General features: G+C 40.5%; 1 protein-coding gene across 1 annotated transcript in view; it reads left to right on the top strand.

Moving 5' to 3' along the window:
- LOC111580827 (xenotropic and polytropic retrovirus receptor 1 homolog) overlaps positions 1-19,221 on the top strand; it is a 63,229-nt gene that overhangs the window by 14,768 nt on the left and 29,240 nt on the right. Inside the window, exon 2 of the mRNA XM_023288740.3 lies at positions 15,516-15,567. Within this exon, the coding sequence (XP_023144508.1) occupies positions 15,516-15,567 (52 nt within the window). The remainder of the gene's footprint in view (positions 1-15,515; positions 15,568-19,221) is intronic.

Below are 19,221 nucleotides of genomic sequence, written 5' to 3'. Positions count from 1 at the left end.
TCAGAACAACTTGTCAAGTTCTAGAAATTATTTTAAATTTACAGTTTTACAAATTTACAATTTACAGTTAATGTTGTTGTGATTTTTATCATTTGTAAAGTCGTCCCACGGGCCGAAATGGACCGTCTGGTGGGCTGGTTTTGGCCCACAGGCCGTATGTTTGACATTGCTGGTAAAAAATAATCGGAGGACATGAGCCGAGTACGTGACGTGATCAAGTACGCTGGTGTTCCGACTGCACATTAACGATGTGTTCTCCCGTTCTCAGGAGTCTGTACTTCGGAGTCTGAACGGCCAGTGCATATACCATAGATACATATAGAAGATCATTATTATTAATAATATTTTTTTTTTATATCTATGGCATATACAGTCTATGGGGCCAGCACAATTTCAGTATTGTTGTACGCCGGGAAAAACAGGCCGACGTTAAAACAATAGTTCAGCTAATTAGTTCCGCCTTGTTCCGCCTTGAAGGACCTTTTCCTCCCAGTCGCCCGCGCCTCCCCTGACATGCCTCTGTGCCCCCCCAGGGGGGCGCGCCCCACTATTTGAGAAACACTGCTCTAATAGAAGCTCAGGTCTGTTCATGAACCAACAGTTATCAGATGGACTCTGGATAACTCACTAACTGGACTAGGGTCTTTAAAAAGCGCTGAACCTGCCTCCTACTATTCACACCTGGCAGTGGCTTTTTGTTTTGCACGTTTAATATGAAACCGTACATTCACAGGTAACTGATAAACACCTGGTAAATACGACACGGTCGTGTGATATTTGCTTACTTAATGGCAGTTGAGCCTCATTCAGGGGATTGTTGGACTGTTGAAGCTATGAAACAAATCCACCGGTTGTCTCCAAGTTTGGACACGTAAAGCTCGCCGTCCTTGGCTGTGTTCAGCATGGGATAGGCCTTATCAGCCTGTTAGGACTTATTTAGTTCTGAAATGACTTCAGACAAGGCGGCCTGGGTTTTGTCTCTCTGTCTGAGCACTTCAGACCAGTTGTCGGCCTTCGGTAATGCTGCTTTCAGCGGAATACAGTCATGGAAGACAGCTGCTGATTGTGCCGGTCTTATGATCTGATTAGGTGGGAAGCAAAGGATAATGGATGGAAGAGGAGAAAGGATTGGAAAGAGAGGAGGAACAAAAGCAGATGGAAATATAAATGGAGAGATGTGAACAAAAGACAGAGGTCGTTATAGACAGAGGGTTGAGACTTCTACATGATTAGACTGAAGAACGTGTCCATAGTAGCAAGCTGAGAATGACCGTAGGGATTAATAGAGAGAAGAACAGAGAATCTGACATTTCCAAAGCTTTCATAGTCCTTATACAAACTCTAATTAAACCTTTTTTTTACGACCAGAGGGAAACCTGTAGAGAGAAAAAGCTTAACGTGGGAAGAGAGAGAAGGAAAAGAAACGAGTGGAAAAAACCCCAACTGATGGCATTGGCTAGCACCTGACTCATATTAGAGGATCTCTGCTGAATCATTCACTCCTCATGCAGGTTGACTCACACATGCATGGATCACATGTGCAGGTCGCATTTGAGTTAATGAGACATCTAAGTATGATTTCCCTCCTCTCAATCTGCCATCATCTGCAGTGGTTAGCGATTTGCTTCATTCCCCAGAATGCAGGACTGCTGCTGAATATTCATGAGTTCCGTTGTTTCAGAGACCAGCAGTAACACCAGAGTAAATCTTACAGCTTGTAAAGTCACCTTGCAGACTGTTTTGCATCAGGAGACAATCAGAATAACTGATAGAAGCTAACAACAATGCACAGGGGTAACATTTCGGTAGGGATGTCTGATATTGGCTTTTTTTTTGCCAATAACCGATATGCCGATATTGTCTAACTCTCAATTTCCTATTCTGATATCAACCGATACCGATATCTGTGGGCTGTTTAACTAATTCTAGGTAACATCACATGTCTCCTGTGGTGGAATTAACACATCATGCCTCATTTTGTTGTGATGCACCATTGGATGCATTCTCAGATGCAACAAGGCTTTCATGTGGAAACATCATCTGTAAAATAAGAAAACTACTTCAACTGAACTTATGGAAAAAATGACATTTTTAAAAAAATTGTCTCTAACAACAGTTCCCACTCTCCCTCCCTCTATGAATCTATTACAATGTGGCAGCTATACTGTACAATTTAGAAAACCGTCGGTGAAATCCAGACATTATTTTATCGGTTTTCATGATAGGCAAAAGAAACGATAACGCTATTGACCGATATTACATTTTTATGGCAATATCAGGTCAGTATTATTGGTGGGCCGATATCATCGGACATCCCTACATTTCTGTGAGGAGTTATGTGGAATTATTAGGGGTGTGAATCTTTGGGCACCTCACGATTAGGTAATGATTATGATTTGATTATAAAATGATTGTCGATGCATCTTTAATTTATGTATATTGATGCACTTTTTCTCTACACATTTCTTTTTGTCTCACTGAAGAAGCATTCATCACTTGCAGTTTTAAAAAACAGTGCATTTGTAATAAGAAACAAGAGTTGAATTCATTTCCATTATATTTTATTAAACTAATGGAAATGTGTGCTGACTCCTCCGTCGGGTGGAATCCAGTTCCGTGTCTGTTGTGTTGCCAAAGTGTTTTATTTTAGCTTACAGACAACAGTGCTCTGGTCCAGTTTGATTCCGCCGTCGACGCTGTAGAAGCCAAAGTGTTTCCATGTCTGCTTTTAAACTAGAAGTTGTTCGTATCTGACGGTGAGGTGGGCGGTGGTCAGCCAGGTGTGTTTCCTGTGTGTCGGCGTGTCGCTCCAGGTGCGCTTCCCAAAGTGTCCCGGAGACGACGTGCACCGCCCTTCTTAGTTCCGCTTTATTGAGAACCTTCTGTATCACTTTATCAGGCTTAAATAATCTACATTTAGATGTTTGTGAATTGTTTCAGATTCACCTGAATTGCAATGCATCTGCAAACTGGAAATTTCCCCCACCCCTAGGAATTATATTTTACATTCTAGCATGACTGGCTAATGCACTTCATTGCAAAAAAATCTACAAAATACAAGACATTTACTGGTGATTATCTGATGAGAGAAAATGGAACCTCAGCTGGGGTGGTTGGTAAACGAACAAGTCTGAAGCATTTTACTCTTCTCAAGGGCAACTAGAACAAAGTTAAATCCAAACTCTTCTTGCAGGAATGTGCTTACCATTACCAGAACACTTGAAAGTTCATGTCAGTTATTTCATCATGGGATATGCTGTTTTTTAAAATTTTATTTAGCATTTATTTAAGCAGGTTAGTCCCACTGAGATCAGAGATCTCCTTTACAAGGGAGACCTGGCCAAGAGGGCAGCAGCATCATCACATTAAAAACAGTAAACAGCAGATAAAATTAACAACATTAAAACTTGCACACAGATCAAGTAGACTGTAAGGATTTCACCAGAACTTTAAACTCATTCAGTGGAACAACGGCTTGAAGTTGAAGTTCAGATTGTAATTTATTCCAAGCATCAGGTGCAGAAAACCTAAATGCTTTCTGACCCAGTTCAGATCGTTCTTTGGGGACGACAAACTGCAGAGTATCCATAGATGGGAGGTTGTGACTTTCATGTTTCCTTGTTAGAAGACAAATAGGAAGGAATGCTACCCAAAACGGTTCTGTAAATAAACACCAATGGCTGAGACGTTGGGCACTGAAAGATGTCCGGTTAACTTTAGAATAGAGCTCACAGTGGTGAGTAAGGGGACCACATCTGATAATGAATCTCAGCTCCTCATGGTTCACACTATCCAACATGCTAAGACAATTAGCAGAAGCCTTCATATACAACACATCTCTATAGTCAATAACTGGAGAAAAGGTTGTTTCTACCAATTTCTGTTTCACACAACCTTTTTGCTGTGAACCTATTTAACTGTTTAACATTTAAAGTGATTTATTCTGACTCGTTGTTCTGGTAAACCCATGTGTTAGCCAAACTACATGTGCAACGATTCAAATTTTGCATCATGTGCGGCTGTTATTTCCTGATTTTTCAATGCTTAACAAGTACAGATGAGTAAAAAACTAAAGGGAAACCCAACCTGAAGTGTCTTGGTAAGGTTTTGGGTCACCATGTACCGCCAGGTCTGTAGAACTCTACTGGATGATTGAACACCATTTGTCCAAAGGATATTCCCTCATTTGGTGTTTCGATGTTGGTGATAGCCAATGCTGTCTTACGTCTTTGTTTATATTCCCCTCTCACTGTTCAGTTAGGCTGAAATCTGGTGATTCAGGTCATTTTTATCACCATTAAGTGGCCTTTAGTGCTCTATTGATGGAAGTGTTGTCAGACCACTCCCAGCAGAAGTGTTTCATCATAGGGTAAAGGTGATCACTCACAACAACCCTTTCCTCCAAGTGGACTAAAACAATGCCAGAAAAATTCATTCGGGTTTCACAATCTCGTGATTCACGTTTTTCTTTTCCATCTGATAATGCTGTTGCATTTAATTATGGGACTGAAGTTCATGCTGGTGGATTTTCTGATTGCCAGATAGTCTGAATGGTGGAACGAAGTTGAATCTTCATATTTAGCTGCCAAATCCGATTGGATTCACAAAATTTTGAGTCTCATCTCTGTGGGAAAATCTGAATCTGTGTTTTTTCCAGTGCAGAAATGAACGCAAAGTTAATTAATCCTGAATTTATAGGACATATTTGATAGTAAATGTTTGGAATGTAACAGAAGTCTCATACTATTGCATACCTTTTCCTTTTCACGTAGTTTTTGTGCAGGAAATAATCAAAATAAAAGCACAAGCCAAGGTGAAGTAAAATCCATCCTTGACCTTCTGAAAAACATCACAAGTGGTGTCTGGTTTGCAGAAAAGCTGCTGCAGTTTTATCTGCTCAGAGCCAGAAGGCATCCTTTACATTTGACCCGCTTGACTTTTAGGCTCAGTGTGAAGCCAGAGAGCAGTTTTTCCTAATAGCTGGCATGGATGTGTTTGGACCGGGAACAAGGACAGAACCCTGAAGGTTCCTCACACAGAGAACATGCACACAGAAACAGGAAGATGCTAACCACTGATCCACTTAAAAGGAAATCATAAATGAAGCATAGCTGAAAGGAGACAGATAATGATTAAATATTTGATGTGCCTGCGATAAGCAGAGAACTAATTTTACATTCCAGTGCACTGAACATTTGCTGCTGCAGAAATGCTAATGACAGTTTTTTCATTGTTCTACCAAACGCATTCCATTGGACTGCACTGTGCCTCTGCTGAAACATGATTTTTTTTTTTTAGATTTTCATCCAGATATTATCTCTGTATAACCACAGAGCTGAAACAATTAACCAGTCCACAGAAAAAGAAACTGCAGCTGCAATGACATTTCATCAAGTAAAACGCTAAACATGACTGAGCTTCAGCTTCACAAACGTCAGGCTTTTCTGCCTCATGTTGGTTGAGAACCTTTTAGACTGTTGACTGGACAAATCAAGTAATTGTGTCGTTGAAAATAATCATTAGTTTTAACTCAAGTGTAGCAAGAACATCTGTTTTGTGGGGCGCAGAAGCTCTGATAGCACCTCAGTTAAAGGTCAGACCAATTCAGTGCTTTACAAGAAACGTAAAATTTAAAACAACATCAGAAACTGTGGGAAATCAATATCACTAACCCTACAAAATTAAAGTCCGTCTTCCGTCATTGACTTAACCCTTAAAAACTCATCTCTGTCAATCAGAGTTAATTATTTATTCTTCCAGAATGTGCAGATCTATGAAGCGTTCATCCACCTATCTACTACTAGCTCCAACTTGTAGGCAAATATTCTAAAACACTTTAAAACTAGTCTAGAAAAATGCTCAGCAATGATGTCAACTGCTTATTTTGCTCATGGAATATCCTGTTATCAAGATAAAGAACTTGATTTTCAATGGAGGGGGCCTTTAAGATAATTCAATGTTAAATAATGGCATTAAATTTAATGATTTATATTAAATAAAATGGCTCCACAGTTGAAAACCCCACGGCCAGGGTCCTCCACCAGATGTTCCAAGTTCACCCTCTCTACACGTTTGGGTCCCGTCTTTTTCCTGCATGTAAACAGTTGAATCCCCACAGAGTTCAAAGAGCTCCCCAGTCGAATGTTAACGCCAAGTAAAGCTGCTGCTTTAGCCTTTAGTTTGCGTCATTTGTGCGTCACAGCGAGCAACATCACAGTCCAACAAACGTCTCTGCAAAACCCCCTCGCTTGTCAGGATTTTTTGGGGTGCTGCTCTTTGCTTTCTGCTACAATGCCGATGCAGGCTTGACATTTAAAAACGCTGCTTCGTTCACATCTCCCCTTTCGTACCGTCTTCACAGATCAAAAAGGGGAGGGAAACAAGAAGAAAATATTGAGGAACAACCCAAAGATCTGAGGTTTCTACAGGACACAAATGCAGCGTAATCCAGTTATGACTCATATAATTCTTCTGACAGTTTGGTGTCAAGATACGGAGCACTTGTCTCCACATGGGTGGGGGTTAGGAGAAAGAGGAGAGGGGAAGGAATGCATGAAAAAGATTAGGCAAATGAAACAGAGCAAGAGAGAGTAGAATGTAAATAAATACACAAAAATAAGGACTGCAAAGAGGCCTCACACAGATCTGTGGTCAGCTGCTGTGGTGCAATAATCTGCCTGTGGTGACGGTGGCAAGCTGTGCACGGAGGTGGAGGTGCACGGAGGTGGAGGTGCACGGAGGTGGAGGTGAGGGAGAGGAGATGGAAAGCCCTGGACTCTAAAAGCAGAGAGAGGGAGAGTGAAGGGAAAAGGACAGAAGTGGGGTAATCTGTGAGGATAATCTGCCCTCCTTCCTCTTGAGCTGAGTATGTTTTGTTTTGGAAACTTGCGCCTTAGCACATGCTGACCGACCGCTGACATTCATACCGGCTCGTCCTGCAGCCTCTGGAGGAGTGTGGGAAAGTTTTTCTGCCATTATCAACTAAACGTGCTGCTGAGAGCGAGGAATCAGAACAAAACCGTCTGTCACCAGCGGTTACCGTCATGTTAAAGGAGAGCGAGCTCTGTCTGCCAGTGTATTCGTACATTAGGAGGCTCGACTTAGTGTACAGCCAGTCAGGTTTTATTACTCGTAGACCAGGGGTGTCCAACATGAGGCTCGTGGGCCAAAAGTGGTCCTCCAGAGGGTCCAATCCGGCCCTCAAATTGTAAAAATTACAGAGAAGACATTAACTGCAGATTGTAAATTAGTAAAACTACAAATTTAAAATCATTCCTAGACCATGACAAGTTGTTTGGATCATAAAGTAAAATACTAGATTGTTCATTGTTCTTTTGTCATTTTGTGTCTCATTTTTGTAATATTTTGTCTTCTTTTTGTTGTTTTTTGTCTGACTTTTTCGTTTATCTCGTTTTTGTCGTTTTGTGTTTCCTTTAAGTCTTGCTTGTGTTGTTTATCTTTGTCATTTTGTTCAAAACATACATTTTAAAAATATGATGTACTAAAACTGAAAAAATGTCAACATTCACACTGGATATAGTAAAAGATAAAATATTTTAGAGTCATATAAAGTCAGCAGACAACCCAAACTAATACCATCTTGGTGCTTAACAAAGAGGAATTCAGCCAAAGAGCAGCTTTGAATCGCAGTCGTCCTTTACAACCAGTATTCACCATGGACCGCAGCGGAACAGGCAGAACACGGAGGTCCCAGTGGGCTAATAATTAGAATAATAATTATTATTATCTCCAAGGCTGAGTGTTGAGATGTTGCTTTAAAGGACAGTAGGGTTAGGGTTACAGATCTACAGGAGCGTGAGAACTTTTTCACTGCCCTTAATGATATCGTTACCATCATTGCCCCATTATCAGCTCAGCTCAGTGTGGTTCCAGAGGTATACAGGTAAATCTGTGTTCAGGTGCTGGAATAAGAACCTGTGATGAAGAGATTTGAGCCACTTTCACCTTCATCTCTGTGACCACTTTGATTACATGTTTTATAACAATATTGCTTTAAAGAGAAGATGACAAAAACGAGCTAATGTGCCGAGTCATGGTTGTCCACTAAGTCCTGGAGCTTTAGTCAGCACTTTGCTCTGTTTGGCCACACTCCTGCTCAGCTGTAAGAGTCGTTTAACCCACTTTTCACCCCTACAACGGTGAAATAAATCTACTTGTTAGACCAAAACTGTCCCTAGTAAATATCTCGTTGTTTCAGAGCATTGTTGTGATTGTGGACAGGAATTATTTTCTCTGAAGTAAGAAAACTGTTAGTCAGAGTGTTTCATAGTTTCACTTACCTGCATTATATATTCATGTTTGGATGCCTGAACAGACTCCAAACATTACAACAAAGAATCCCTTCAGATGTGAAATAAATCAACTTGTTGCGGACCAATTGTCCTCTGGAAATACGGAACTGTGGCTGATGATTGTTATGAATGTGATTAAACTTGCAGGTATTTTCTCTAAATTAAACTCCTGGCCTGTATTTGTGATTGAATTAAAATTAATTTAGACATAAACAGACAGGAAGGTAGATCTAGAAAAACAAAGAGAAATTATCTTTTCAGTGGGCTCACTTTTCAGCTGTAATCTCTGCCTGGGTAATGAAACAGCAACCATATCTACCAGCGATAGACGCTTCATTAAGAGTGAAAAGAAAATTATTAGCTGGAATGAGATGTTCAGTGTTCACTGAAATGCAATAAACACAACCTTCCAAACCTCCCAATAAGGAAAACACAAAGTTCCGCTGTTAATGGATGTAATCAGTACATTTATTGCTGATGTGAGGTCAGCTTACCTCCAAACTGATTTTACTGTTTTTTGTCCTTGTCTGTTTTTATTTCTGTGTGTAAATTTATTCATTGTGTTTGAACCTTAATAAATGATGTGGTTAAATTCAAACTGAAGCTTTTTTCTTTGAGTCTTTTCAAAAACTAGGTTATTAGAAATAATCAATAATCATAATAAAGCTTTATTTGTGTGTTGTCTCCCAGCCCTGCTGTGTTTATATCAGTCCTTCCTCTAATCTGAACTGAGATTGACAGATCTGAGGTCAGTCGGTTCAGAGCCACACACAACAACTGATAACCTTCGAAACTAAAGGTTATTTCAGTTCATTCTGACTGCTTGAAACCTTTTTCTTGTCATAATTATTATTCTGTCATAGCTCTATGAAAAGACATGTAAAAGCCCCCAGACTTTTATTTAGGAGCTTGGATTATTACGGTGGCCGAGAGGTGCAAACCAAATTTACATAATGCAAAACACTTTTACAACCTCCAAGACAAATTTACAAGTGACAAAACACTTTTACAAGTCCAAAAACACTTTTACAAATCCAAAAACACTTTTACATAATGCAAAACACTTTTACAACCTCCAAGACAAATTTACAAGCGACAAAACACTTTTACAAGTTCGAAAACACTTTTACAAGTCTGAAAACACTTTTACAAATCTAAATGTAACTGGAAAGGGAATGTCCCAACTCCGGGGCTGAAGCGGAAGTGATGACGAGGAGCGGCTAATGCACTCTGTCGGTCTGATCTGCGCCATTTAAACACTCTAAAGACCGACCACACGAAAAACAAAACCGCGTCAATCGGTTTATATGTTCCCCACAAAACGGGCAAAACATCACCCGCTCGTTGTCCGTTGCATTAGCCGCTCCTCGTCGTCACTTCCGCTTCAACCCCTGAGTTGGGACATTCCCTTTCCGGTTACATTTGGATTTGTAAAAGTGTTTTTGGATTTCGACAAAACACTTTTACAAATCCAAATGTAACCGGAAAGGGAATGTCCCAACTCCGGGTTTGAACCGGAAGTGACAACGAGGAGCGGCTAATGCAACTTTTGGTTGTTGTTGATGGTGAACCAAGCGAGCGGGTGATGTTTTGCCCGTTTTGTGAGGAACATATGAACCGATTGACGCGGTTTTGTTTTTTGTGTGGTCGGTCTTTAGAGTGTTTAAATGGCGCAAATCAGACCGACAGAGTGCATTAGCCGCTCCTCGTCGTCACTTCCGCTTCAGCCCCGGAGTTGGGACATTCCCTTTCCGGTTACATTTGGATTTGTAAAAGTGTTTTCGAACTTGTAAAAGTGTTTTGTCGCTTGTAAATTTGTCTTGGAGGTTGTAAAAGTGTTTTGCATTATGTAAATTTGGTTTGCACCTCTCGGCCACCGTAGATTATACATATTCCTGCCATGGTTTTAGCCCTGTACAACCCACTGCTGCAAAAGTACAACATTTGGTCATTTTTGTGCTCATTTTTTTTCTATATTTGGATTTACATTAAAAAAAGTATTCGTTTTAGTTTTATTTTTAGTATTTTTTTTCTAGATTTGTTTTGTTTGAATGTACACTATATTGCCAAAAATATTGGCTCACCCATCCAAATAATCAGAATCAGGTGTTCCAATCACTTCTATGGCCACAGGTGTATAAAATCCAGCACCTAGGCTGCAGACTGCTTTTACAAACATTTGTGAAAGAATGGCTCACTCTCAGGAGCTCAGTGAATTCCAGCGTGGAACTGTGATAGGATGCCACCTGTGCAACAAATCCAGTCGTGACATTTCCTGGCTCCTAAATATTCCACAGTCAACTGTCAGCTGTATTATAAGAAAGTGGAAGTGTGTAGGAACGACAGCAACTCTGCCACCAAGTGGTAGGACATGTAAACTGACGGAGCGGGGTCAGTGGATGCTGAGGAGCATAGTGCCAAGAGGTGGCCAACTTTCTGCAGAGTCAATCGCTACAGACCTTCAAACTTCATGTGGCCTTCAGATTAGCTCAAGAACAGTGCTTCAGCAGAGAGCTTCATGGAATGGGTTTCCATGGCCCAGCAGCTGCATCCAAGCCATACATCACCAAGTGCAATGCAAAGCGTGGGATGCAGTGGTGTAAAGCAGCCACCACTGGACTCTAGAGCAGTGGAGACGCCTTCTCTGGAGTGACCAATCACGCTTCTCCATCTGGCAATCTGATGGACCAGTCTGGGTTTGGTGGTTGTCAGGAGAACCATACTTGTGGGACTGCATTGTGCCAAGTGTAAAGTTTGGTGGAGGGGGGATTATGGTGTGGGCTTGTTTTTCAGGAGCTGGGCTTGGACCCTTAGTTCCAGTGAAAGGAACTCTGAATGCTTCAGCATACCAAGACATTTTGGACAATTCCATGCTCCCAACTTTGTGGGAACAGTTTGGAGCTGGTCCCTTCCTCTTCCAACATGACTGTGCACCAGTGCACAAAGCAAGGTCCATAAAGACATGGATGACAGTCTGGTGTGGATGAACTTGACTGGCCTGCACAGAGTCCTGACCTCAACCCCATAGAACACCTTTGGGATGAATTAGAGAGGAGACTGAGAGCCAGACCTTCTGGTCCAACATCAGTGTGTGACCTCACAAATGTGCTTCTGGAAGAATGGTCAAAAATTCCCATAAACACACTCCTAAACCTTGTGGACAGCCTTCCCAGAAGAGTTGAAGCTGTTCTAGCTGCAAAGGGTGGACCCACGTCATATTGAACCCTAAGGATTAGGAATGGGAAGTCACTTAGGTTCATATGCCAGTCAAGGCAGGTGAGCGAATACTTTTGGCAATAAAGTGTATATATAATTTTTAGTTTTTTTTTTTTTTTTAAACTAACTTTTTCTGTATTTTGGTCTTACAGGATTGAGTTTTTATGCAGATAAAACAAAAGTGTTGTACATTTTAGTCTGAACTAAATAAGAGCTAAACACAGTTGCCTCTCAAACACACAGAAAACACAAACTCCACTTTCTGCTTTTCCAAACATCAAACACCACAGAGCTGATTAATCAGACAAGTGGGTTATTTTTGTGTTGTTGTGTATTATTTTCATAAAGTTCTGGAATGTTCATTATGAACTTCACACACAGACATTATCATTCATATTATTGATGTATTTATGATTTTTGTGATTTTATTCATAGAATTTAAAGCATGCATTTCAGTGCTAATGGTTTTGGTTTCAGCAGTCTATTCATGTTATTCCCTGTCTTTGTTTCCCACACTGCATGCTGGGAAATGAGCAGAGAACATGCATCCTTTGTGGTAACGTGGTATTAGCATGAAAAAACAGACCTGGCTTGGGATGTAGTTCCTGCTCTTTTCATGTGTTTACTGACGTGTAAAAGAAGCTGTTTTTCTTCTGCAGTACCTTATGTTTGGTTACCTCCAGGTTTCTCTGTTGTTTTAAGGAAACACTAGGATGGTCCTTTGCTCTTCTGAAATGTATAAAAACTCAACCTTTGGCTCAGATGTGAGTGTAAATGCAGAAGGCAGGCATAGTGAATGATGGGAGTCATTTTCCTGCCTTCCTATTGATTGTTGTTCATCTTTGCTGTTGTTGTTTACATCCCGTAGTGGTGAAACTGTGGCTGGAGGCGTCCTGTGTGGGTATAGAATGACCTTGACTCGCTGTCATGTTTACCCATGAAGCTCTTTGACTGGCTGGCAGGCTGGCACACAGAGAGCCCATTGTGGTTGTTGTGCCCTGCTGGCATTCTGAAACACTGATTGACTAAAGTATCTAACCCTTGAGAGGAGAAAGAGGACGACTGTCACGCTGGAGCTACTGGGACTGAATGACTGCCGTCCCTTCAGACTATCCACAGCATTGACAAGCTGCAGACTTACTAACACACTGCAGTAACCGGACGGATGTTTGATGGGACAGAAGGGAAAAATGACGCAAATGCATCAGTGTGATGACACATTATTGTCAAAATAAACTGGGTAAATCAGAAAATGCTGTTCGAATGTGAGAACAACTCGCTTCCAGATCAGAATTTAATGTTTTTGAGGAATTCTCCGTCCAAATGCCAGAGCAGAAAAATACATTTAATTATTTTCTGTGAGGCTGAAAGCAAAGTTGTTTGACAAGAAGCTTCACATGTACAGTAGGATTCCTCTCAGTAGCGATGAACCCAATGTCTTTCAGTTTGTGTGCTGAATATCTAATAAGAGTTACTGACTTAATAGGTTCTATAACAGCAGGAGTCATTTTATGTGGTAATATCAGAGTACAGGAGGTCCTCTACTTACGTCTGACTCCCGTTCCTACTGATCTACATAAGTTGATTTTCTCCGTAAGTCGGAACGCCGGCTAAAATCTAAACCACATCCATTCCATGCATCATGATATCGATCAGTTCTTCATACAGTCATGAATACCAACGACTTTCATGCATGTATGAATCATTTTACAAGAAGATAACAGAATATTGTAACGGACTGATGTTGTTGATGTTGAGGTTTCAATGTTTATTGTTCAGTTCCAGATTTACCTAATGTCAGTGAACGTGCCATGTTTAGTTAGCTCACCTCTGATTGGCTGAGAGTCAGCAGTAGAGAGAGCTGGGAACGGTGGCTAATTCTGGAGCTAAGTTATGGGGTTTTTCTAGTTATTCTGGCGTTGGCTACGGTCCACAGTAGCCTGTGTGAAGGTTCAATAAACCAGCAGAGAACCAGATAAAGTCTCACTCATTCATCACAGAGGGTCGCTACAATATGTTGACCTGTTTTTACAACTTGACCCATGTTGGTTGGTGTTTCTCCCTGTTCCCAGCGTTTTAGTCTATCTAATTTCACTTCCATGGAGATGCTTTCCTTTTCTTCCAATCATCAGAAGAGTCTGACTTACACTGGGAGCCATAATGAAGGACAAAAAGTTAGTGAATGTAGCACAATCCAAGGTGGTGTATAACCGGAGAATGGAAACAAAGCTGCCTGATAGCACCGTGACGACATATTCATCCGCTCTGCTCGTCATATGGTTCCAAGTAACCAGTTCTGATGTAATGATGAAATGCTGTAAGTAGAGGATGTCGTAAACCGAGGACCTCCTGTATATTGTGCCGTATGTGTATTCATCTTGAACCTTTCAGAGATGACATTTGTTTTCAGGATGAGACTCCTGTTTGGTATGTCCTGTAACACAAAAGGTTATTCAGAAATCTAATTATTTCTGTGTACTTCTTATACATGGAATGTTTTGACGATGTGCTGGTCATCTGTCAGTATGCTAGAAGCGTTAGCCTTGAAAGTTGGGCAGATATTGCATGAATCCAGCGGTCCCTCGCCTTATCAACTGGTCTCACTGATTTTTAAATTGTATTTGGTATCACGGATTTTTTGCTATATTGTGGGATTTTACAGTGTATAGGTATTTTTATACATTTTAATTATTTTTGTGGTAAATTCAGCATGTTCTTGTCTACAAAATCTAAAACAATATAAAAACATAATTAAAACATATTAAAAGAACACTAAATGGAAATAAAGTGCGTGGCATTCGCTGCTGGGCATGCGTTCAGCGTCTTGTCCATTCTCACTGTGCAGTACATTCATCTCATCTCCATCAGTGCTGCAGCTAATGCGGCATCATCTTCATCATTTAAGTTGTAGTTTATTCACTGGTGACCCATATAGAATTTTAGATGTTGTTAAAATTACATAGGTTTAGGTGTGTATAAAGTGTTTTAGAGCAGAGGAAGTGTTTATAAGAGTGTGGGGAGGGTTTATAAAGCCATAAAATATATATAAATAATAAAATAAATATGGTTGCTATGGTCTGGAACACATCCCCCGCAATAGCTGAGGCACCACTGTATATATGAAGAACTCTTGTACGAATCAAATTTGAATCAGCTTCCTACACTGAGAATAAACTTTTCTTTTGGCACCATACTGGGAAATTGACCTCTCACTGCTCAAAACAGTTCCAGTGAAGTTTATTCCAGCAGATGAATGTGTCCTTGGTGTTGACAAAAGGAGAAACTAGCAGTGTTACTTTGTGGAATTCTAAAGCCGAATGAGTCCTGAATGTGCTGCATTTTTCTTAATAGACAGATTTATTTTATACTTGAGATTGAACAGCTCAGACACTTTTTGTATTTTTTCTTCTTTCAGAATATTTGTGTGATTAAATTTCAACGCTGTAATATTGTGTATATATTAACTGTATGACTGATTTTTTTTTTTTAGTAACTGATCACAGATATTGTGACTGAATGTGTGAAATTCATCTTTGGTGGCATTATTAGTTTTACAACAGCAATTTGATTTGTCTTTCAGGAAGGTTTTTGTCTCACACTAAAGTTGCTGCCATATCAAAAACTGGATTTGGCTATAGAAGTTGATTGTTATGACAACACATTTATGCAATCAGGTTTACCAGAGTGCACAGTATTGTTATATAACATGGCTAGTACTGGTGGAAGGTACAACAGCACTCACCTTTATAACCCTGACCAATGATATGGCCGTCAAGATGTTCTGTCAGATTCAGATGGATTAGATTCAGAATCACATCTACAGAATGGATTGATCAACAATTACCTGATTGTATAATATGCTTAACATTAATGAATAAATAAAATAGCACTTCACCTTTTTAATTCTTTGCAGATCTTTCGTGTTATTAAATATCTAGAGTAAATGTTTTTAATATTTAATGTTTTTTTGTCTCATTGTGTCTGCAGGCTTTCAAAGAGATGCTGTATGCTGCTCAGGACCAGGCCCCATCCATCGAAGGTAACACACACACACACACACACACACACACACACACACACACACACACACACACACACACACACACACACACACACACACACACACACACACACACTGGTGGGGCACGTTGTTTGGTACCTGGTGGCGTCTGAGGTCCTACTACAGGGAGTTTAAAGTGGTTTCTACCCTGAACAACCAGCAGGGATCTGATGCCTGTAGATGCTAGTTTGGAGCTGAACTTGTACAGCTTTGATTAAAGGCCTCCACACACTGAGGATGTTCAGCCAAACCAAAGATACCAACAGTGAGAGAATGGTGGTGATGTCTTTGTTTTGGGCTCTAAATGGGTGGTCCTACGTCGCACTGAGAGACAGGTTCAAGGACAGCCGTTGTCATGGTGACCAAAGACAAGCTGCCATAAAATTCTGGGTGATCATCTCACAATGTGATGCTGCTAGACCTACGACAGCTAACTAACCAATAGAAATGCAGGATGAAATGATGGACTGATCAATAAACTCAGATGATTTAAGGAGACAAAACGCATCAAAACAAGGATGTGGGATTTAAACTAAGAAGACAGCCTAGTAGAGTTGTGGCAGCAGAAGACTTTTAGACGTGTCCTCCAACTCAGACCACAACAGGACAACAAAGGACGAAGCATGGAAAGAAATAGTGGCGGAATTCCAGCGTCCACACTCTCGTCCTTCTCCTTTTTCTGGGATTTCTCTCCAAACACATAAATGTTTCCCTGTGATTGTAGGGTTCATGTTTGGCCAGTTTCCCTGTGATTGTAGGGTTCATGTTTGTCTAGTTTCCCTGTGATTGTAGGGTTCATGTTTGGCTAGTTTCCCTGTGATTGTAGGGTTCATGTTTGTCTAGTTTCCCTGGGATTGTAGGGTTCATGTTTGTCTAGTTTCCCTGTGATTGTAGGGTTCATGTTTGGCTAGTTTCCCTGTGATTGTAGGGTTCATGTTTGGCTAGTTTCCCTGTGATTGTAGGGTTCATGTTTGTCTAGTTTCCCTGTGATTGTAGGGTTCATGTTTGTCTAGTTTCCCTGGGATTGTAGGGTTCATGTTTGTCTAGTTTCCCTGGGATTGTAGGGTTCATGTTTGTCTAGTTTCCCTGTGATTGTAGGGTTCATGTTTGGCTAGTTTATTAAATACAGTATTTATAAGATGAAGTTTTGCTTTGTATTGTTAGCAGCAGCAGGATGTTTGGCTTTCACTGTATTAATATGAACAATATTTATCCGTCAGCTTCTCCCTTGTGAAGTCTGGAGTGCATCCAACCAAGTTCAGAAGTAATTTTTATCCAAAATCTGCACCTAATGTTTCTTGAACTACAGGCTACCATAACAACAGAATTCATGCTTTGTAAGATGTGAACATTTTGCAGTTGGCAGAGAAAATGCTACTCCTCTTTGGCATTGAGACTGGCAGCTCTTTACCTCATATTATTTTTGTGCAGAGCTACCTCATCCTGCAATATTGCTTAAACATGTGTCTTTGCAAAAAATACACAAGCAAGAGCCACAAAATGACTAAAATTTACGGCCTCAAAGAGTCTTAAAATGTCTTAAAACCAGTTATCACAGGCTTGTTTTTCATGGTGTAATGACAGGCCTCTTTGTGTCGCAGCACCACACACTTAAAGTAATACCAAACAGTGTGACGTGCATAGTACGCCTTTTCCTGGGATCACTTCTTTCATCTTATTTTGACAGAAGAAACTGTCTCAGATCACTTGCTCTGTTTTGGCTCCACTTGTTCATCTGCCAGCTGCCCATCGATCTGATGCTGTATTGGACTGAGTGTCATTAGTTTTCATGAGTGGGTCATCAGGCCCGCTGACCCACTCAGCAGTCCCACTGCAGTTTTCCAGTTCAGGGGATGGCAGATACTGTCTGTCCTGTGAATCACGATATGTTTTTAAACCTCAGGTCCAACCTATTTTAGGCTCTCGTCCGTGCAAACTTTTCCATGACAGCAGAGAGAATCAGACTGTCAGCAAAATGTCAGGTTTGTTTGTGCCATAAGTACAGTCCTGTATGTCATACAGCATTCTCCTGCTCTGTTAAATAGATTCACATAGATTACAGTAGTTGTTCAAAATTAATTCACAAAGTGCAAAGTTGGTGGGACAACGGTTTCAGCCCTTGTCAGTTCAGACAGATGCCAAGAAATATGTTGCGGCACTGTCTTCAATTTTGTTCAGAGTTTACCTCTTTGTTAACGTAAATTAAGTTGTGTTAAGAACAGGAGGTCCTCGGTTTACGACGTCCTCTACTTACAGCGTTTCATCGTTACATCAGAACTGGTAACGTGGAACGAGTTGACGAGCAGAGCGGATGAATACATCGTCATGCGTCGCTATCAGACAGCTTTGTTTCCATTCTCTGGTTGTACTCCACCTTGGATTGTGCTACATTCACTAACTTTTTGTCCTTCATTATGGCTCCCAGCGTAAGTCAGACTCTTCTGATGCTTGGAAGAAAAGGAAAGCCGTCTCCATGGAAGTGAAATTAGATAGAATAAAACACTGGGAACAGGAAGAAACACCGACCAACATGGGTCAAGTTGTAAAAACAGGTCAACATATTGTAGTGACCCTCTGTGATGAATGAGTGAGACTTTATCTGGTTCTCTGCTGGTTTATTGAACCTTCATACAGACTACTGTGGGCCGTAGCCAATGCCAGAATAACTAGAAAAACCCCATAACTTAGCTCCAGAATTAGCTGCCGTTCCCAGCTCTCTCTACTGCTGACTCTCAGCCAGTCAGAGGTGAGCTAACTAAACATGGCACGTTCACTGACATTAGGGAAATCTGGAACTGAACAATAAACATTGAAACCTCAACAACAACATCAGTCAGTTATAATATTCTGTTATCTTCTAGTAAAATGATTCATACATGCATGGAAGTCGTTGGTACTCATGACTTTTATGAAGAACTGATCGATATCGTGATGCACCGAACGGATCTGGTTTACATTTTCACCAGAGTTCTGACTTACGGCGAGAATCGACTTACATCTATCAGTAGGAACAGGACTCAGACGTAAGTAGAGGACCTCCTGTATTTTGGCCAAATTGCGAATTTCATATGTTCTGAGACAGGGGAATTTGCAAAGTTATTACCCTCAAATAAAGAACTTTCTTGAGAAGCTTTTTAGTTTTTGTTTTTTATTTTTATTTAGCCGGAAGCCATTTTAAGAGTTTGATATCTCCAGAAAAATAACTTCCACAGCCTTTAATTTGGTAAGGACACAGAGAATAGTTCCCACTAGATCCAAATGAAAGTTTTTTTTCTGTACTGTCAGAAAAAAAAATGCCAATTTTTCAAATGAGGGTGGAATTGGGACTCCAGACATTTCCTGTGTATATGGATGTATACATATTTCCTACTAAAAATATAGCCTTTGACAGACATTTCACCTATTTTTGAGGCAGCCAACATCAGTACAGTTTGATTTGATTGATCATTTTTTTATTGAAACACATCAGGACAAATGCTAGAACGGCAATACAAGTGAAACAGGAGATCAATGCTCTCCTAAAAGCAGCAATGATGGCTCACCCTGGCTTTTGGCTTTTAGCAAAATAATGTCTTTTAATGTCTTTTAAAACACTATTGTTCCTTTAATGGCATGGTTTTAAGATCTATTGTC

Source organism: Amphiprion ocellaris, chromosome 10, assembly GCF_022539595.1.
Source record: "Amphiprion ocellaris isolate individual 3 ecotype Okinawa chromosome 10, ASM2253959v1, whole genome shotgun sequence".
NCBI classification, from domain to species: Eukaryota; Metazoa; Chordata; class Actinopteri; family Pomacentridae; genus Amphiprion; species Amphiprion ocellaris.
This window is presented reverse-complemented; position numbering and strand designations above follow the sequence as displayed.